Source organism: Zingiber officinale, chromosome 2A, assembly GCF_018446385.1.
Source record: "Zingiber officinale cultivar Zhangliang chromosome 2A, Zo_v1.1, whole genome shotgun sequence".
NCBI lineage: Eukaryota > Viridiplantae > Streptophyta > Magnoliopsida > Zingiberales > Zingiberaceae > Zingiber > Zingiber officinale.
In genome coordinates, this window is record NC_055988.1 from 112,998,898 (window position 1) to 113,021,190 (window position 22,293).

The 22,293-nt window shown below is 34.6% G+C and overlaps 1 protein-coding gene and 1 pseudogene across 1 annotated transcript; one reads left to right on the forward strand and one right to left on the reverse strand.

The window, feature by feature from the left end:
- Window positions 1–841: 841 nt before the first annotated feature.
- On the reverse strand, window positions 842–18,662 carry LOC122041961 (histone deacetylase 6-like). Its single transcript, XM_042601862.1, has 6 exons — window positions 17,988–18,662; window positions 7,062–7,502; window positions 6,838–6,980; window positions 1,410–1,500; window positions 1,174–1,312; window positions 842–1,066 (listed from the first exon to the last, which is right to left on the reverse strand). Exons 1-5 carry the CDS (start codon window positions 18,588–18,590, stop codon window positions 1,205–1,207), a joined length of 1,386 nt encoding a protein of 461 aa, XP_042457796.1. The 5' UTR covers window positions 18,591–18,662; the 3' UTR covers window positions 842–1,066; window positions 1,174–1,204.
- A 1,797-nt stretch (window positions 18,663–20,459) lies between these two features.
- On the forward strand, window positions 20,460–20,611 carry LOC122044532 (annotated as a pseudogene).
- The last annotated feature ends 1,682 nt before the right edge of the window (window positions 20,612–22,293 follow it).

The window sequence follows — 22,293 nt, forward strand, 5'->3', positions numbered from 1 at the left end:
TTTCTAAAAATATCAATAACTCCCGTGTCGTGTAATTTAAATAGAAGTTTAGTTAATCATACAATTTATAAAATTATATTTCTAAAATATCTAATCATTTTCATATCATCTAATAATTTTTTATAGATTCGAAGGCATATTTATGAAACGGTGAATATGACACTGTCGAATTACCACAATATTAAGGGCGAACTTGGTATGCATGATTAGAATGAAATTAAAATTGCTTCACTACCCTGGATTCCTTACATTAAAAAGTGAGATCCCAGAACTATGGTGCAAAGATGAGATATTCTAATTATCATCTAGATATTTACAATTTGAGCTCCAACTATAATAAATTTATAAAAAAAATTCCTCCAAATAAGACACAATTAAAAAATGCTAGACTCCTGAACTACCCGCTACTAGCGCTTCCTGATTTATCTGATGACTGATGAAAATTTCCGTAGAATCAGACTAATGATCCCAAACTTAACGTTACCCAGCTTGATTAATTTTTTATTTTTTACTTTAAAGAGTGAGACTGAGCAATGATAGAACATTAAATTATCATCCAGATATTTACAATTTGATCCTATACTACAACATATTTATAAAAAAAATTTCTCTAAATAGAACAGACAATCACATAATACTGAACTTTCATACCGCCTATCATAATACTTTCATATTTATCTTGCTGGTCAATTAAAAAAAAAAACTAAACCGGACGTTCCAGATTTCAATTTAATGCTATCTGATTTATCAATTTTTTTCTTACTTTAAAGAGGGAGTAAATTTCTCCACCTCAATTAAATATTATAAAATATTTTTTAAAAAAAAATAAAGGTGAAATAGCTTGCTCCAAGGTAGCTTCGATTTTATTTGAGCTGATTAGGTTAAATCAAGTTCATAGGAGTTGCAATAAATGTAATAACTTACAATAAAGAGGAAATCAAGTCAGTCCCAAATAGTTCTCTCTATCACGTCTTCTCCTTCATCCCCTTTTCAGATATGTTTGAATCTTCTCTTGAAGATCCCTAGTAATTATCACGTGGGACTAATCCTTGGAGATCCTAACAAACTATAAGTTCAACAATGAACTTTTGTAATCATAAAAAGTTTAACATAAAAAACAAAAACCGTGATTTACAAGCAATTATAAAGTTAGATACGTAAACAAGTGAGTACCTCTATAGTAGATTCTACTGACAGACAATAATCAAGATATGTTTTCAGGTTCAGGTTGTTGGCCTTCCTCGAACTCAGAATCATAATGCTCACCACTCCATAGTTTGGCTTGCCTACGATGGTCCATGTCTCCTTCAGCCTATATTATGATAGTTTGAAGGTAATAAACATTTCTTTTAAATGAAAATTATAGGAAACTCCGCATCCCAGTAAATTTGTTTACAGAAAGGATTCACCTCTTCAGGCACTCCCGTCTCAGGCACCCTTGACTGGAATTGTACACTTGGAGCATGTTCAATTTTTGAAAGATAATCCATCAACATAATTCTGCAAATGGAAATGTAATTGTCAGTAAAAAACGTAAGGCATAGATAAGGAAACAAAAATAAGTTTGACTCTGGCAGCTGTTTCAGAGTGTTCTTGATGATGATTCAGTTTTGGAGATTCTCCTTTTTGCAAGGCAAATCATACATGTTGTGTTCCATATAAGGAGAACTTGATTGTTGTAATAAAAATAAAAACAATTAAACGAGTCTGCTCACTAGAGCTTCAAATTAACTTGCAATGGGGTCAAAGGAAGCTAAGATCAAGTGGGGAAGCTCTTCAGACCATTTGCCAAAGTGTTCCATGCCTGACCAAATTGCTAAAATGTACTACTAAAAGTACTGAATCATTAGTTGAAAGAATTTAATACATTCCAAGTCAGTATGAATAGGTATTTATAGACTTCATAGTAGCATAAATTGGCCGCCTGGTGTCAATTGTCAAGGACGCTTCAACCCCTTGTCCTCTTGCTTATGCTAGGCTGATAGCATTGCTATTATATTAGACACCTTAAATCCATGTGTAGATTCCCAGATTGCCTGAGTACTGTTGAACCAAACCTGACACTTGTGATACTGACCCTAGGCCCACATAAAAGCAAGACATTCTTATGCCTGTATCAATTGTCCTCTTCATTGTGTTTTTAGAAGACTTAAAAAATCCATATAATTGAATGATTCTCTCTTTGATCAAGTATTTCCAACTAACCAATTACTTTTTGACAAAAAATTGTTTTACCTTGCTATTGTCACGGCCTTATCTCCACATTCTCTGCATAAATTTGATTTTTTAGAATTTAACTCAATACTTCCTTTTTTTTCCCAGAGATTAGCACCAATTTCTCTTGGTTTTTTATCTTTAGCTTGCATCCTTTTTGTATATCTTGTTTCTTCACTTTAGTCCCCATGGTCTCCTAGTTGATACCCAGCTCCGTCCTAACCCTTGTGTCTAGGGTAGAGTTCCTGAGACTTCCACTAGAAATTCATCAACTATATTCAATCCTAGTAGAGTGTCAGTTAAATGCTCCTAGTTAAGATGACAGGGCTGAGCCTTTTTTACATCCATCTACATTGTATATTTATAACACCGATGCTATCACATTCTACAACCAAGTGCCTAACTCTCTCCTTTTAAGCTAGTTCAAAGATATCACATATTCTGGGATCAGTCTCTAACACTGTTAAGTTAGTTCAAAGATATAAAAAAGACTCAGCTCGTTACAATTGTACTCAATTCTTAAGACCTTCTATAGATAGTTTATAGATTTGCAATCAACCACTGAAGCTCACAAATAAAGCAATGAACTCTTTCGATTACACATTTTCCTTTATTATTTTAGTTCTTTTGTAAAATATTAGATTTGAAGCAATGTGCACGACACCTTGATTGTCAATGGACAACTTCATCAGCTTAATTGGAGATAATGCAACTCAGTCATCAATTATTTGAGCTAGAAAAGCTCACGCGTGGCAGGAGCTGTTGCATTATATTCCACCTCTACACTTGCACGACCGACATAGTTTACTTTTTTTCTTTCATCGGTATCATATATCTTGCCAAGGGAAAAGAATAATTTGATGCAAATTACGTATCCATGGCAGAACTTGCCTAATTGAACTTGTATACCCTAAAATTTAGAGATGGCCATGGTCACGATAGAAGGCATTTTCCTAGAGCATTTATCACACTCATAGTAAATGAGAAGAGTCAAATTTACCAAACCACATCAAAAGATTGCTTGGAGGTTACTCCATGTGCCACTTCTGCAAGATCACCATAAAGAAAATCATTCTTAACATCCAATGAGTAAAACAGCTATTGAAATATTGTTGTTGAAGTCATTATATTGTTGTTAGACCAATTCTAACCTCTTGATGAACCTCTCTTCAACCTTGAACTTAAATTTGCATTCGCTGTCTTTGTCTTCTACTTCCACAGCTAGGATATTTAGAACTTCCCTGATCTCTAAGAATGGGGTAGACTAATATATCCTCAATGAATTGTGGTAGAATACTCAAAACACTTCCAGATCAGCTCATGTCACTCCCACCACAAGTCGAGCCATGGAATTCATCATCTGATAGTAAGAAGATTACAAACTCCCTTACAGTCTCCTCCCCTACAGGATTATCAAGAATCACATTATGGCCTGAGGGCAAGTTTACTACCACGAACTTCCTTAGAGTTTGAAAATGTGTCTCCTCCCCTACAGTCCGTATGTAACATAATGGTTCTAAAGGTTCAAACTCCACTCCTTGAAACCCAACTAATATTAAACTCATTATATTCAAGTTGACTCTAGTGGAGCACATCTTGTGGAATGTGCTGTGACATAACATGACAAGGGTCTGGTCAAACTAGCATCCTTCAAACTAATAATTCGCCATCCGAGCTTTGATTATCAAAGCATCCTCATGGTTTAGCACAACACTAACCACCTTTGCCTCCTAAGAACAGGAAGTTTAGGCAAAATGTCCAGTTCATAAAAAAGAGGTGGTTTGAGGAAGTCTCCCATCCCCTCCGTCATCAGAGACCTTCCAGTGATCAACTAGTCTTGTGGAATCATACATCATCGATACTGGATAATTTCTAGGTAGTTCTCCCCTCAGCTATTTTCTGATGGTTAATGCTAGACAGTTTTATAAGAAGCACACCATCCATTGATGCACGCTAGTGAACTCATTGTCACATCTTCCTGAATACCTGAAGGTCTTCAATGGATTCTTATATAAAGAATGCAAAAAATGGCTTCCGAATTGACTTAATGTTGTCATGGGTATGGTAGGATGGGAATCTTACACTTGGCAGCCAGCAGTAACAAATCTTTTGTTAAATTTTAATAAGGGCTCGCTTGTTTCCTACCTAAAGGTCATCAAGTTGCCAACGTCCTTTCACCCTATTCTCCTAACAAAGTAGACTTCCAAACTAAAACAATTGTTCTTTTTATAATATTAGGAAAAGAGCTTGATAACCAACACTATTCAAAAAGACAAACTAAGACCATAGTTGAACTCCATCCACTCCTAAGAGCATATATGGCCTTTGACAGGCAATACGGTCACCAATAGTTTTGGTTTAAAATTATTTAACGACCTTAACAAAGTACATTAGAACTCTCCATAATCCTAGTAATACATCAGATTTTGGTTTGGCTATATAGGAAAGATAGGACCATGACTTCATTTAGGCACAAAACCACATTGTTCAAAAACACAAACAATAGGTCTCCCCACTACCAGAAGCATAAATCAAGTTTTAGATGAACAAAATGAACAATATAGGATCATCAAGTAGTCATGTGCTATGATCAATTTGAGTTGCCATCATTACAAGTCCCTATCCAACATTTTGGAATTTGCAAAAAATGGCATCTTGTTGAATCTCTAGAAAGGATTTTGTAACTTAGGTTTCTTCTCCACCTGCACCAACTCAGACCTTCTCTGTCAACATCTCCCTAGTTAAAAACAATTTTCTCTCTCATTATACTTTTTCATTAACTCTGCTTCAGAATCTGTGCCTCTTGCTTCCTTAGCTCCTTTCTTCTTCTCCTTTTAGTCCCTTGCTATCACCAAAGCATCCTTGAAGTAGTTTATCATTGTTGTCTCTCCTAGATGATCTACTGTTGCAGCATTATGGAATCCCACACCAGTTTAGATATAGTAACTCACTCAGATCGGTTAGCATTAATGCTAGTCCTGAGGCAAATAATTGTCTTATCATCAAAGGTAACATGCAAACCTAGCTCCGTCCAGTAATACATCCCATAGGGGAACAAATTCTTACGTATTTATACTGGGAACTTCCTCATTAATCTGACTAGTGAATCTCCATGCTCAGCTTCAATCCCACAGATAACACTAAACTTTTATGGTCAAAATATAACCACAGTTACATGGATCTGCTCAAATAAGCTTAGGATGGGTTTACAACAGAATATAAGACAAAGGAAGTTAAGATCAAGCTGAGTATCAAGTGGGGGAATACCCAGAAGTCTCCAAAAGATTATTCACGGAAGTGACACTCGCCTTGCTGAACTGTCATAAATCATAATATCCTCCAGAAGCTAAGTCAAATAAAAAAAGAAATGTCATTGGATCATTGCTTGACGAATAATCTTTCCTCGCTAATGGGGTAAGTATTCATAAAATTTATAATTACTTAAATTAGTCGAGTGATGTTAATTATCAGAGACACATGTCAACCTCATCCTCCAGCTTATGCTATTATTCTCAATCAGTTATGTGCCTAAACTCCTCATGTCTCCAATCAGCCTGAGCAGTTCGTGTTGAGTGACATTATTGTTGAGTGAAACCTGGTGATTGTTGATGTTGACTTTAAGACCATACTATGCCCTACGATCATCTGATATAAGCAAGATATTTTGAGTGCATTATTAATCAAGCACACAGATATAATACATACAACTGTTTCTACACCAATTATAAAGAAAGACTATTTTGTAGATATGAGGGATCTGTCTCCTTATCCATCACACCTACAATGATGGATTCAATTTGTTAACTATGAATTCTACAAGTCATCTTTCAATATTTTTGTACCATCTTACGTATTTTCCTCATTTGTCAACTGGTGACACTTAGGAATGACAATTTTCTCTAAACCCAATAGAGGATCCGATATCAGACCTGCATAGAAGAGGGTATAGAGGGATAATTTTAGATCCGATTAAATAATCAGATAATCGGGTATGAAGGCCAGTCTAGTAGAATCATAGTCATACCCGACAATACCGATTATATTAAAGAATTTTTTTTTCCTGAAATCCACTAATTATTTTTGTTGGTGTTTAATATGTTTTATTGAATGTAATTAAATCTGTGTTTATTGAATTATATTTTTTGAATATGATGTTAATTCTAATATGCTTTTGTTAAATAATGGTAATTGGATGGAATGAAAAAAATTATTAGTATAAAGAATATCTTATCCTTTGATAAATATGTGTATGGATATCCGAACCTTCGATGGGTATGGAGATGAAAGTTGAAAACCCAATGGGGATGGGGATGGAGATGGGGATAGGGATGGAGATGGATATAATAAATGGGGATGGGGACGGAGCATATGAAATCCCACTCAAACCCGATCCATTGTCATCCCTAGTGACACTACACTTACTAGATTGCAAAAAATGATTTCATTTTTAAATTTCAGCATTCCTAAAAGAGTATAGCCTTCACCACATTCTACACAAACATTTTTTGTATGTAACTAAAAAATTCAAATAGGTATATAGAGAATAGCAAACAACGACTTGATTTGATTGGTATATTACTTCTGCAAGTTGAAGTTTCAGATGCAGTAATAGCAGACACTTACCTAATGTTTTCCAGTTCTTTTGAAGAGTTTTTGTTCTCCATGCTTTTTGGTTGAATATGAAGATTATAGTCAGGACCAAAATACTCGTAATATTCATTATAAGGCAATTTATTGTCTGGTTCCACTCCAATTGCAACTGCTGTCTGCAACAAGTTACATTGTGCATCAATAAACAGCTTGTTGCCAGTAGATTCTAGTGAATCAAAACATATACAAAACACAACCTCATAGCACCAACAGCGAGCAACATTGCGCATGGTATACCCACCACCACCTAAAACCATCATAGGCACATTGAAGGATCTTAGATATCGTAGGCAATCTGCATGGCCTTTCACAGACAAGTTGAAACAACCTAGTCTGTCCCCTGCCAATGAATCAGCACCACATTGAAGAACCACTGCGTCAGGTTGATAAACCTCCATAACCTTTTGGATGACAGGTCTAAAAAGTGCCCGGAAGCTATCATCATCCATCCCATCATTTAGAGGAACATTTAGAGCATAGTACTTTCCTTGCCCAAACCCAACATCCTTTATATGGCCAGTTCCAGGAAAGAAATCCCCATATTTGTGGAATGACACAGTCATGACTCTGTCAGTTGTGAAAAAAGCCTCTTCAACACCATCTCCATGATGGATATCAATGTCCACATAAAGTACACGCTGTCAACTGAACAAGTTAGCCATACTACACAGCTTTACAAAGACAGACTGCATACAGTCATGTTGATCAAAAGATATACAAGAATCATTTTTGTTTCTATTGTATAAATATTAAATACATAACAAACAAGCACAGATCCAAAAATTGATTTATGATTCATGTCCCACTAATAGCTTCCAAGAAATAGACACACAAGAAACAATGAGCCAAGCAGCTATCTATATTGGAACTTATCGGGGCAATCATGCTCTTTTGATCGGGATTGATCATGGTTTTGATGGTTTAGGCAAAGATTATAAGTTAAAGATCATTGTGGATCTAATGTGTATGAAGTCATACAAACTTGATGCAGATACATGGTCACTTGACACAACCAATGCGTTGATGGTTTGATGGCTCAAAGGTCCATAGAGTTCAGAGAAGGATGGCGTAAAAATCTGAGTGACTAAAGGACAAGAAGCATCAGAGAAATGATAAGTTGAGAAGGTTTGGTAAGATTCCAAGGGAGTTGAGAATGTGAAACTTGTACACATAGGCGAGGGTAGACCACTTAAATAGAATGGACTGGACTTTAGAAATGATCGTAGTCAAAGTGCTAGTCGACTGGTACATTGTCACTGTCAATTTGCTAATGAGTTAACTAAGGGACGTTCAAAGAAGAACATCTCTTATGTCCAATTGACCATACAGTTGACTAGTGTCCTGCTAATGTAAACCATGATCCGAAAACTAGACAATGCTAAAGCCACAAAGTGTCATTAACTAAATAGATTTGACAACAACTGTCAAACTCAATGTAAGCAATCTACTAATGTGCAAGTGACCGTTAGAGTTGACTCTGGCTTAGCCATTAGTCAATTGATGACACTAATCAATCGACAGAGAAGTTGTTTCCCTAAGGTTGGATTGAAGTTAGGAGTTAAAGTCATTAAAAGACCCTAGCTATTCACATACTTGTGTTAAAGCTAAACTTGAGTGCTTTATTTTGTGCTCTTATATTCTTGTGTACTTAACTCTCATTCATTGTAAGAAGTGTTCCGGTAAGAGCATCCACAATGAATGCATGTTATAACACCCACCATCTCATCAAAAAGCATAGGGTCCACTGCCACATATTCATTATAACAACATATCACTTTTACCCATATTCCTTTTAACGTTAATACTCATTATTCATAGGTCCCACAGTCCACTCAATCATTTTAAAATTATATCATATTAAATAAATACATTTTAAATATGTTTTAAAATATTTAAGTTATTATTATTTTTTAATAATAATCTTACTTTTAAAAAATAATTTTACTATTTTTAAAAAAATATTAATTTTTTAAATATATTTATTAAACAAAATAGATGTTTATGAGAAAACGAAATAAGATGGTAGGAACTTAAAAAAAATAGATGGAATGAATATTTAGAAAGTAGAATCGGAGAGTGTAGCGAGTTGGAATGAAAATATGTATACACATTGGTAGGTATTTATAGATGGAATTTCGAACTAGCCGTTAAAAAATACCCGTTAAAAATTAACCGTTTTATTCAATTATTAATTTTAAAATTTTAATTTTTAATATTTTTTTTAAAAAAAAAAACACGTGGGGTGGGCGGCTGGCCCACCCCGCGTTGCTTGAACGCGTTCAAGCGGAGGGGTGTTATAACACCCCTCCACGATGTACATTAACACCATGCGGTGTTATTAATGTCTACAATAACGAGTATTGCAGATGCTCAGGTTTCTACGCTCTAATTGACTACTAAAAAGGAGAAAATTACTAGGATTTATGATGGATGATCCACCTGATGAATCAAGGTTGTGAAGTAAGAATTGGAGTTCCGAATAGGGGTGTCAAAAATGAACCCGACTCGCCAACCCAAAACAAATCGAGTTCGGGTTGGGGGTTTTTGGGTTCGGGTCGGGTTCAGGTGGGGGTTTTAGGGTTGGTTTAGTTTTGAGTCAGGTTCAGGTTGACCCGGATTGATCTAAATTTACAATTTAGGGATTTTTTTGGGTTAAAGCAAATTTTATTTTAAAAATTAAGATGTTGTATATACATCAATAACAACATGCAGTATAACAATAATAAAATATTGAGATAAAAGTGAAAAATTAAAAGGAAATAATAAAAAAAATTATTTTCAGGTTAGGCGGGTTATTCGGGTTATCCGGTTTTAGGTTCATGTTCAGGTTTAGGGTGTTCAGGTTGAGTTCAGGTTGGGATTTTTTTTGTAACCGATCTTCAACCCGACCTGAACTCACCCAACCCACCCGAATTGACCTAGTTCGGAACCATGTTAAATCACCAACTTTTGGTTTGCTTTTATGACTTTGTATTATATTCCAGCTACATTTATGTATCTTTGTAGAACCAAACGGAAGCAAATGAAAGAAGGTTATTTACCCCTCCCCTCTAGTTGGCATCTAGATCCTACATGAATCAAGGTGAATAAATGGTGGATGCATTGGGTACATTGGTAAGTTTGCTCTATGATAATGTGTAAAAAATTATAATCTTGATACTTTGCACAAGTACGAGTGTGTACATATGCAATTTGACTTATACTTCTGAGAATGCACGATTTTGATGGATGAAGCTTTGGCTGTGAATAAAGCACAAAAGAAGCATTTATTTTCAGGTCGAAATATAATGTTGCAATGGGAAGTATAGTTGTGACTTTGTGTATAAAAGGAATATGATAAAAGTCTTTTAAGCAAATTTTTTGCACATCAAGTAACCATTTCAAACAACCAAGAAAATTGTATAATATAGAAATTGCACCGTAACCATCATTTCTGCTTGTTGCAGTAAAATTTAAACTAATATCAGACTTGAACGACAGGTGCAGGAAATCTAACAAAAATTATCCTTGTTAATATAATTACATCTGGGAATAAACTATTTTGTCAGCTCTTGTATTATATTTACTTTAGTATGACCAAATTAACAATATCATAATAGATAAGAGATGTTGACATACTGCCTTCAACAAACAGATACTGAAATACACAAAGGTGGGCAGTAGGAGTCAGAAAATATTAAGAAAAGATCAAAATCGGTTAATGTAGCAATAATGTTTAAAACGTGACTAATTGTGTGAGCTTAGACAAAAACACCAATGTTCTTGTGAAAAGTAATCATAGACAAGGTATCAAACTAAACCATGCTGCCCAGCACGGCTGCAAAATCTTGTTCTGATCTCACAATGGTACATGAAACTTAATAGCATCATTTAAATTACCCTATTTCTCCCACACCGCACGATCATTCCCTTGATTGGTCACACATGGTTTCAATCGATATGCATGTTCCCAGTTGGCATCAACAAAAGAAATCAAATTTATTTCCTTTTGTCGATCATGAGAGGAGGAGCTCACGAAAATAGGAGACAAGATGTAAATCAAGCCTTGAGGGATTAAAGGATAGTACCAAAAAGCCAACAACAATGATCAATGCAGGAAGGCATCAGAGACAACAACAATTGAAAGGCAACACTATCAAATAAGAACGAATAGAGAAGACCTCTTCAGCTGCTGTCACGGTTGCGGTGGGGAACCATGGTCATTGGTGTTGCAGCAGAAAATATGGTTCAAAATTTTGAGCGTGCTGGAATTTTAGTTTATGACCAAAACGATATGATTTCGATATTGTATTGTACCATGTTAATACAGTTTTAATACTTTTTTAAATATAAAATATATTAATTAAAAAATATTTTTATTAATATTTGATTAGTATAGATATTTATTATTGAGTTTATATTTTGATATTATCTCATAAAATATTTGATACTTATCGAGTACATGTCGATTTAAGCATAACTAAAGTCCACCAAATAGACATGGCACAATCAAGTTTAAAATTAAACTAAATTTATATATAGAATAGTTTATTCATTAGTAGTAATATATTTTAAAAAGTTAAAAATTATATTATATCTAATTTTTTTATCTTAATAATCTGTCTTCTATATCTTTGAAGGGTTTTTTTCTTGTGGATGTATGAAGATGGGAAAAAGATAATCATGAGGATTTTTTTCACTACTTAACTTGTGATGTGAAGAGATGGAGAGAGAGAAAAAAAATTAGTCATACTTAAAGAGATATTTTTTTTCTCTGTTTACCTTCATGGACATATGAAAGGGAAAAAATTAACGAGGAAAAAAATTAATGGATCAAAGAGGAAAATTGTTAAAGAAAAAAACATTAGAAAGGAATTACCTATTTTAAAAAATAAAATTTTCATCTAAAAATTAAAATTTGAAAAAAAAACAATGAAAAAGAAATATATATCTAAAAATTGCTAGGTCGAGGCAACTACCACGACCTCGTGAGGCCGCTGTGAGGTCACAATGCTGATATTGGTGGTTAGATGGTAAATTCTACCTTTGCTAAAATTCGTGTTGTCACAACGTCTCAAAGTCAAGACTCAAGAACTGCAATTTAGGAATGTTTGTCAGTTTATAACACCTTTATGACATTTAAATATTTTATATTATAGTTATATTATGTTAATTATATATAATAGATATATCAATTATATTATATAAAGGATAATTATGGGTTAATTGTTATATATTAGGTTCAAATCCTCAAACCGTACCAAAGTTTCGATCTTTGACTTGAATGATAGTGTATCGGTATCATGCTGATATTCCGATGCATGGTGCTAGTGATGGATTGGATATTGAAGGATGAAGGAGATGAAGCAAAAGAAGGAGGCATTGTCAATGCCAAGAGGTATCGAGTGTGGAATGATATTTCACCCGGTATGGTACGAGTTTTCAAACTATGCTTATATATCAACTAACTTATATCAATGTATTTATTTGTTGTTGATGATTTTATTTTAATTAATACCCTAACTTTTTATTGATACATAGGTATATAAATAGTACCAAAACAACAACTTTATGATCTAGCTTGAAGATATACACATCAACCGATTTCATTAGTGATGTTTACATTGTCATATAACTGAGTGCCACAAGAGTCACACACCTTAAGCAAATTGTATTTGTGGATACCAAGATATTTCAAAGAGTTCAAATGTCCATTAAGAAATTTGTCATGCAATAACAAAGCACTTGGTGCCAAAAGAAATGATAAGTACACATAACAACAATATGAAGATTTTGATAAAAGAGCCTTCAAAGAGAGCACATCTCCAATGAATTTAAAGATTGTGCAATATACCCACTCTTCATGTCCCCCGGGATGAATATGAGTAGAAGCGACAAATGTAATATAGTCATCGCACAACTCAACAAACCCTAGCAAAAGTGGTTCAATTGTTATATTGAAAAGGGTGCAAGTATTAGTGTTACCTTATCATGAGGTTGTATTGGTTGTTTCTTTCCTTACATGGGACAAAGGCATCCATTTAATATTATTGATATTGATCAAATGCTATGATTGATGATATTTACACAAGGGAGAAAAACCAATTGGCAAAATTTTCCACTTCAATCAAATTTCACCTAATTCAGCAAACAATGCATACTAAAGTAGCATGGTGCCTAGCATCCAAAAGTCTAGTTTTGATATTCAACCTCAAACTTATTACTCAACCTATGCAAGAAGCAATGAGGTTCACACAGGGTTACATTACAACAACAACAATAACAACCAAGCCTTTTCCCACTAGGTGGGGTCGGCTGTATGAATCCTTTTACGCCATTGAGCTCTATCTCCTATTATATCATCATCTATATTTAAATAAATTTTATCTTGTTTTATTGTTGCTAACCAAGTCTTTTTTGATCTTCCTCTTCCTCGTTTGATATGCATGTTTATCATAATTTCACATTGCCTAACTGGAACATTTATTGGTCGTCTAAGTACATGTCCGTACCATCTTAAATGTGTCTCTCGGAGTTTTTCCTCAATAGATGCAACTCCGACTTTCTCTCTAATGCTCTTATTTCTTATTTTGTCCATCTTCATACGCCCACACATCCACCTTAACATCCTCATCTCTGCAACTCTCATCTTCTGCTCATGTGCTCGAGTCATAGCCCAACATTCAGCTCCATATAACATAGCAGGTCTAACTGCGGTTTTATAGAACTTACCTTTAAGTTTAAGAGATACTTTACGGTCACATAAAATACTCGACGCTCCCCTTTATTTCACTCATCCTGCTTGTATTCTATGTAAGACATCTCTCTCAATCCCTCCATCATTTTGTAAAAATGATCCTAAATATTTAAATCTCTCAGTTCCGGGCAACTCGTCCTCTCCTATCTTAACAATTGTTTCATTACTTCTAATATTACTAAACTTAAATTCCATATATTCTGTCTTTAATCTACTAAGCTTAAAACATTTCCCTTCTAATGTTTCCCTCCAAGATTCTAGTTTAACATTATTTACTCCTTCACATGTCTCATCTATCAAAATAATATCATCTGCAAATAACATGCACCACGGTACTGTGTCTTGAATGTGCGCAGTGAGTTCGTCCATAATTAGTGTAAAAAGATAGGGACTTAGAGCTGATCCTTGATGTAACCATATCTTTAATGGAAATACTTCAGTTACTCCGCTTGAAGTCTTTACACTGGTCGTTACATCCTCATACATATCCTTAATTAGTTCAATATATGTTACGCTAACACCTCTCTTTTCTAAAATTCTCCATATAATTTCTCTTGGGACTCTATCATAAGCTTTTTTTAAGTCAATGAATACCATATGTAGATTTTGTTTTTGCTCCCGATATTTTTCAATTAATTGTCTAAGAAGATGTATAGCTTCTATTGTCGACCTTTCAGGCATGAACCCAAATTGATTTTCTGTCACTGTGGTCTCCTTCCTTAATATTTTTTTTATTACTTTTTCTCAAAGTTTCATAGTATGACTCATTAATTTAATACCCCTATAGTTTACACAATTTTGTACGTCTCCCTTATTCTTATATAAGGGAACTAGAGTACTTATCCTCCATTGATCAGGCATTTTTTCGTTTTCAATATCATGTTAAATAATTTTGTAAGTCATTCAATACCTTGTTTCCCTAAGCACTTCCATACCTCTATCGGAATATCATCTGGTCCAACGATTTTTCCATTGTGCATCTCATTTAAAGTTTGTTTTACTTCTGAAGTTTGAATTCTACGATAAAAATTAAAGTTTCTATGCTCATTTGACCCAATTAAATTACCTAAGTTAAGTTGGTCTCCTAAATCTTCATTAAAAAATTGATGAAAATACCTCTTCCACCACTCTTTTATTTCTCCACCATTTATTAGTATCCTATTACATTCATCTTTAATACATTTTATTTGGATAGGATCTTTTGTCTTCCTTTCTCACTTTAGCTATTCTATAAATGTCTCTTTCCCCTTTTTTATCCAATTTTTAATATAATCGTTTAAAAGTTTCATTCTTTGCTTCATTCACTACTTTCTTTGCCTCTTTCTTGACTATTGTATTTTTTAAAAAAATTTTACTTATTCTTCCAAATATATAATTCCTTATAAGATATTCGTTTTTCCTTCACTTTCTCTTGTACTTTCTCATTCCACCACCAAGATTCTTTACTTAGTGGTGCATGTCCCTTTGACTCACCGAGTACACTCTTAGCTACTATTTTCAACTTTGATATCATCTTATCCCATGTTGTATTAGAGTCATCGTATATTTCACCTAATGTTTGTACTTCTACCTTCTCCTTAAATATATGTTGCTTCCCATCCTTTAACTTCCACCACTTAATTTTAGGAATTGTATATATTTTCTTTCTATTGATACTATTTTTGAGGCGTATATCCAACACTACTACCCTATGTTGGGTAGTTAAGCTTTCTCCAGGGATGACTTTGTAATATTTACAAATCTTTCTATCCTTCTTCCTAACCATAAGTCAATTTACGATTTATTATTCCCACTTTTGAATGTGACTAAGTGTTCTTCTCTTTTCTTAAAAAACGTATTAGTTAATATAAGGTCATATGCTATCGCAAAATCTAATATAGTTTTCCCTTCCTCAATCCTCGTTCCAAACTCATAACTCCCATGTACTCTCTCATATTCCTCATTTTTTACTCCGACATGCTCATTTAGATTACCTCCTATTAAAATCATTTTATTTGGTGAAATATTTTGTAATATTTCATCTAAGTCCTCCCAAAACCTTGATTTGGTAGCTTCATCTAATCCTACTTGTGGTGCATATACGCTAATTATGTTCATAGTTTCTTTTGCCACTATTATCTTAAGGGTTATAATTCTATCCCCTTTTCTAACTACTCCTACAACTTCATCCTTTAATAAACTATCTACAATAATACCCACTCCATTTCTTGCTTTACTCTTTCCAGTGTACCAAACTTGAAACCCGAGTTCTCTATCATCTTTGCCTTCTCACCTGTCCATTTTGTCTCTTGTACACACAAAATACTAATTTTTCTCCTAATCATCATATCTACTACCTCCATTGATTTACGAGTGAGAGTTCCTATGTTCCATGTTCTAAATCTTAGATTATTAGTTTTCCTATCATATTTGTTTTTATCTAACCTATGGTGTGAGAACTCTTGCCTATTTAGCACTACACTCAAGTTCTCATGGAGATGTAACAGTCCTTGCTGAGACATTACAGTCGAATCCTGTAACACGAACTCTTGCATATTTATCACTACACCCGAGTTCTGGAGATGTAGTGGTCCTTGCCGAGACGTTACAGTCAGACCCTGCAACGCGTTCCTTCCGGGGAACAACCTAGCATTAGCACTAATTGCACAAGACCTATGCAAATGAGCTTTAACAACTTTCTACTATATTATAATAGAAAAATGATACTACACAAATCTGTTAATGCAGCTGTAGAAAATCATATGCATCTTACGTATATACCTTATTGTAGCTTGAAATATCAATGTAAAAGATATAAGTATATGAACAGTAGCAATAGTTGCAACTTCAAGAATGCCAAAGAGCTAATGGAGTAAGAGCATACATCAATGTTCTAAACACTATGTGCAATATGCACGTTGATTTGATTATGGTGGGGATTAATAAACTTAATATAGTGAAGGTAGTAAAAAGGGCAATCATTAATGAAAATCCTTCGCAATCATTATTGGATTCTTCATAATCATCATCAAATTCATTAATTAACAAAGAAATTTGTTGATTGGAAGATTCTATAATCAGAGGAACTAGGTTTGCATGTCACTTACTCCTATTAAAATCGTCCAAGAAAAATGTAAAGATCAGAAACTAGAAAACTTCTAGTACCCTAGTACTGTTAATTGTGGAGAGCCACAAAAAGTTGTTATATTTGTTAAATTTTGGGATTACATTTTAGATTCTTGTAGCAGTAGAATCCTTATACATAGTTTAGCACACATCAACAAAGACAAAAGGCTGCAGATGGACAACGTTTACCATTTTCATAAAGCAATAAATGAAATCAAGAGGCACCAATGGTTATCAATCAAGTATCAATATTATATTGATATAATAATAAAAGATAAAGGGGTGCCTCGGCGCAATGGTAAAGTTATTGTTGTGTGACTTTGTGGTCACGACTCATGAGTTCGAGTAGCAAAAACAACCTCTTGCAATACAAAGTAAAGCTATGTACAATAAATCCAATGTGGTCCGACCCTTCCCTTATACCCCTCATTGTCAGGAGCTTCGTGCACCGAACTATCCATTTTTATAATAACTAAAAGATAAGATAGCCAAATAGGAAAGGATGATCAATTGAAAATTACATAAATTTTTTAATAATAAGAAAATTATAATATTAAATTGATAACAAAATATAATACTATTTTATTATTTTAGGTTATTATCTTAATCTAACATATCAATACCAATGTAATCTTGCTACAAATGAAATTCCATAGTGACCCCTAGAAGTGTAATATCAAAACTACAATCATATAAATAATTAACCATTGAGGCTAATAATGAGAGTCGAATAGTTTTATAGGCATATGGTTCTTTTGGCCATTCTCTTGCGGTGTTATGCACATCAAATTACAAGTTGATAAATATAAAATAATTTATTATTATCCACTAGCAACACATATACAAGAATATTTTAAGTTTATTTGCCTATTTATCTTATAGCTAAGTAATGATTACAGTATAGAGGAAAGACCTTGAATCTAAAAAAAGACTATGGTACAGATTCTCTTATGCCACATCCTCAAGTAGCTGGAAAGAAATTGGTGGATATGAACTTGGTGTAGTACTACTATCACACGACTTGACCAAAGTCACGGGGTTTCAAAAGTGAGATGGAGCTTCTGTATGAACATAAAATAAATGAAATGGCTTTTCTAAGACCAGGAAAACAAATGAAAAGCAACTAAATTAAATAAAACTGTAATTGCCTCTAATTACTACTAAATCTTGTAAGTTGCATAGAAGCAAAAAATAATCAACACTATACATCGATCGTCACCAATGAAGCAAGAACAAAATCCATGATGGAAGAGTAACGGAAGAAAATGTACAGTCGACTTACCCTGTGGTACTTGAGGAGCTCAAGGATGCCGAGGACAATGTCGTTGACGTAGCAGAAGCCGGAGGCCTCGCACTTCTTGGCGTGGTGTAGTCCGCCGGCCCAGTTGATGGCAATGTCGGCATCTCCGCGGTTGATCTTCACGGCGGCGCCGATGGAGCCGCCGGCGGAGGCCTGGCAGAACTCGAAGAGGCCTTCGAATACGGGACAGTCCTCTCCAACGTTGAACCGCTTTAGCTGTCGAGCGGACGCAGAGGCGGAGGCGGAGTCGTACGCGAGTTGCCCTTGCGCGGAAACGAGGGCAGCGGTGGCGGGCGAGACGGAGGCGAGGAAGTCGACGTACTCCTCGGAGTGAAAGCGGACGATGTCAGCAGCGGAGGCAGGAAAGGGGCGGGAGATCTCCATGAGGCGATGGAGGGCGTAGTGCACAACGAGATTGTGGGCCATACGGATGCGGTGGGGCTTCATCGGGTGGCCCTGCCCGTAGTAGTAGTCGCCGATGGTGGGCTCATAGAAGTAACTCACCCGACGCCTCCGACCGTCCCAGCACGATGCCGAAGGCAACGACGCCCCATCGCCGCTGGCGGCTGCCGATGGCGAGGCCATCCAGACGATAGTTGCCTGGTTCTAGGTAGACTCGGGCTGCGTAAGAAGGCAGACAAGGCGGCAGATTTGGGTTGCGACCCGGGTTCGGTCTAGGGTTTAAATAAGAACTCTATTATTTTTCTACTCTTTAAATACGAAAACTTCTTACAATAATTTATTCCTACGAAAATATATACCTGGCTTCCGTCTAGGGTTTTAAATAGGAATTTTTTTTAAAAAAAAAAAGAAATCTTTTTAGTTTGGTACGGCACGAAGGGTAAATCAAGAAGTATCGTCATTAACAAAAATAATTCATCCATTTATTTATTAAAATTTAAATTCGATGTCCAGAAAATTAAGGTGCGTTTAATTTAGGGGTTTAGGAATAAGGGGATGAATCGATTTCTAAATCTTGTGTTTGGTTGATGAAAATGGAATCAAGATTTTGGAATAAACCCCAAAAATTTGGGTATGGATGAAATTCACCCCCTCCCTTAGGTTTTGATGAAATAGGAACGTAAATTAAGTTTTGGACAAAAATACCTTTAGTATATTTGTTCAATTTTTCTTTCATTTCACACTCTCTCTCTTTGTTCTTTCTCATCATATGTTTTCTCTTCTTATTCTATTATCATACTTTCTCTCTCCTAATTCTTTCTCATCACATATTCTATACCATTTCCTCTTTATATTCTCTTCCATCACAGACTCTCTCTCCTCATTTTCTTTCTCTTCATTCTCTTCCATCACACTTTCTCTCCTATTACACACTCTCTCCTTATTTTTTCATCATACTTTCTCTCTCCTCAATCTCTCTTACCATTCTCTCCTCATTTTCTCTCATTACACTTTCTCTCTCTTTATTTTCTCCCATCACACACTCTCTCTCCTCAATCTTCCTTACCATTCTCTCCTCATTTTCTCTCATCACGCTTTCTCTCTCCTCATTTTCTCTCATCACACTCTCTCTCCTCATTTTTCTCTAATCACACTTTCTCTCTCATCATACTTTCTCTCTCCTCAATCTCTCATTTTCTCTCATCACACTTTCTCTCTCTTCATTTTTCCTATCACTCTTTTCTCTCTCAACCTACTTTCTCTCTCATCATAGATTCTCTCTCCTCAATTTTTTAGTTTCTCTCATCATACATTCTATCTCTTTTTTTTCCCTTCACTCTTTCTCTCTCAGTACACTTTCTCTCTCATCATACTTTTTCTCTTCTCAATCTCTCCTATCATGCACTTTCTCATCATTTTCTCTCATCATACTTTCCCTCTCTTCATTTTTTCCATCACACTTTCTCTTTCATCATACTTTATCTCTCATCATATGTTTCTCTCACATTCAACTTTCCCTCCCATCTAATTTTTTCTCTTATTTTCCTCTAAGGGTAAAAAAGGAAATTTAGGTTCATTTCGATTGAAAATATTAAACTAACCAAACATTATTTTTAAGAATGATACTCAAGCTCATACTCATTCTCATTCCATAATACTATGATACTCATTCTCATTCTGATTCCTAGGAGAGAACCAAACGCCACCTAGGAAACATCCGACCACTCCACAAATAAGAGCGGACTCTTTAATTTGTCTACTTTTTAAATAGAAAATACTAGAGAGAGTTTTGTTACCCTACAAATTTTACCGTACAAATTCTATATAAATTTTAAATATTTTTTTAATTTAAATATGTTTAATACTATAACTCAACTCATAAAATCTAAAAATAAAATCTTATTAGCATAATTAAAAATTATAAAATATAAAATATAAAATATAAAATATAAAATATAAAATATAAAATATAAAATATAAAATATATAAAAAAGAAAGAGAAATTCATGTTAGGCGCGGACGAATCTTTTATATATGTACAGAGAAGCTTCTATAAATATCTTGGGTTTCTCAAATTTTGGCTAAGATCAAGTATGATATTAAATTAATTTTTTATAAGGGGGAGTCCATTACAGTAGTTTGCTGCTAAGATTCTCGAGCGTCACCTTAGCATTGCATTATTACATGCGTCTGGCTCACCCTTATCTAATTTATGGGTGATCTTTTGACTAAGATTAAGTGTAGTATTTATTTCTATCAGTTTAATATATGATATAAATAATTAAATTAATTTTTTATAAAAGATAGTATGTTACCCACATGCGTTTATGTATTATATTACACACACAAGTAAGGACAGAGCCATGTATAGCTTTGGTGGGTCAGTTGCCCCACCTTAATTTTTGTAACTCTTAGAGATGTATACAATTATAAAAATATTAGAGTCTTGCCTCACTAAAAAAAATAAAAGTAGAGGCAATTCTCAAAAATAAAAATTATTTTTACAAGTCAAATTCTTGTTCCCTCAAATCTCTCTTTACATTGACCCACCTGATATAAGGGGCTTAGCTCACGTAACGTGTGTGCACAGTCACTAGTATATATATAATATATATATATATATATAGAGAGAGAGAGAGAGAGAGAGAGAGAGAAATATATACAGAGAGAGATTTGTTAGCTTAGGCGATGCGTATGGGCAATGCGTGTGGGCACCTCTCGCGCGGGGAGGAACCTCTAATCATTGGAGGGGTCCACCCACGTGCGTTATATATATATCCATGGCTCTTAGTGTTTAATTTTTTTTTTTAAGGATTTAGGATTTAGAGTTTAGGGTAAAGGAAGTGAAAATTAATACTAGATGTCCATGGGTTATCCATAGATAAGTATGCATAGTAATAAACTATATATATATAGAGAGATTTGATATCATGTCTCATGCCTCCTACGGGACCGTCAGCGACACGCTAAAGTGGCATTGCCAGCTCGATTTTTTATATTATTAAATTCCTTTTATTCTCTCTCCCCTTCCATCCTCCATTCAAAACCTTCACTCGACTTTTATTATCTCAACTTTCCTAAATCTAAATTTCCTCACTCTCGCTCATTCATTCATCGTCATCTTCTATCGCTCTTGCTCCAGTCGATAATGCCCCTTTCGTAAGCAAAGCAAAGGTGCTGCTAGCTAAATACAAAATACAATCGTAAACTTCTTCTCAAACGAGCTAGAAATCTTCAAAACACTTTGTCTAATATGTTTTTCTTTATGTCGTAAGCTTTTTTTTAGTTTATCTCCCTCCATCCACCCTCCGCTCAAAACCTTCAAAACACTTTTCCAAATATGTTTTCCCTCTCAGTCGCTCCCTCGCTTAGACACTCTTGCACTAAACCCTTCACCGCCAACTCCCCTTCTGCTCGTCTGCCGTAAGTTTCTTCTCGAATGGGTTGGAAGCTCTCCAAACTACCACCACAAACAAAGCCGATGTTGTCGCTCCCACCTTTTCATTCTCAATCGAAAGTCCTTCCTCCAGTATCTGAGTAGCTGCCACAACGTATAACATCTACTTGTGCAATAACTACTACACGTTGATTGATACCTTGATCCTTCTACCTTACAAATTAGTGATGAGCAATAGAAATGATATTTAAAGTTGTAGTGTTTATAGATCTTTTGACTTAAACTCTTCTGATGTATTAACTTTTAAATAAATTAGTGATGAAGAATAAACTTTTAAATTTATCTTGTTTTCATATTTCTATCTAGTATTAACTACGACATGTAGCTGATCTTTTTTGATAAATTTTATTTTATTTTTGGTTATATAATTTACAGAAAACTTGCAAAACATCATTTTCCATATTTCATTCGATGGTAAGTTGTTTCATT

Coding starts and splice junctions, on each gene's coding strand:
- LOC122041961 (XM_042601862.1), bottom strand. CDS start 18,590: ATGGCCTCGCCATCGGCAGCCGCCAGCGGCGATGGGGCGTCGTTGCCT. Junction 7,503..17,987: donor AGCTCCTCAAGTACCACAGG/GTAAGTCGACTG, acceptor TTCAGTTGACAG/CGTGTACTTTATGTGGACAT. Junction 1,313..1,409: donor AGACGGGAGTGCCTGAAGAG/GTGAATCCTTTC, acceptor ATCATAATATAG/GCTGAAGGAGACATGGACCA.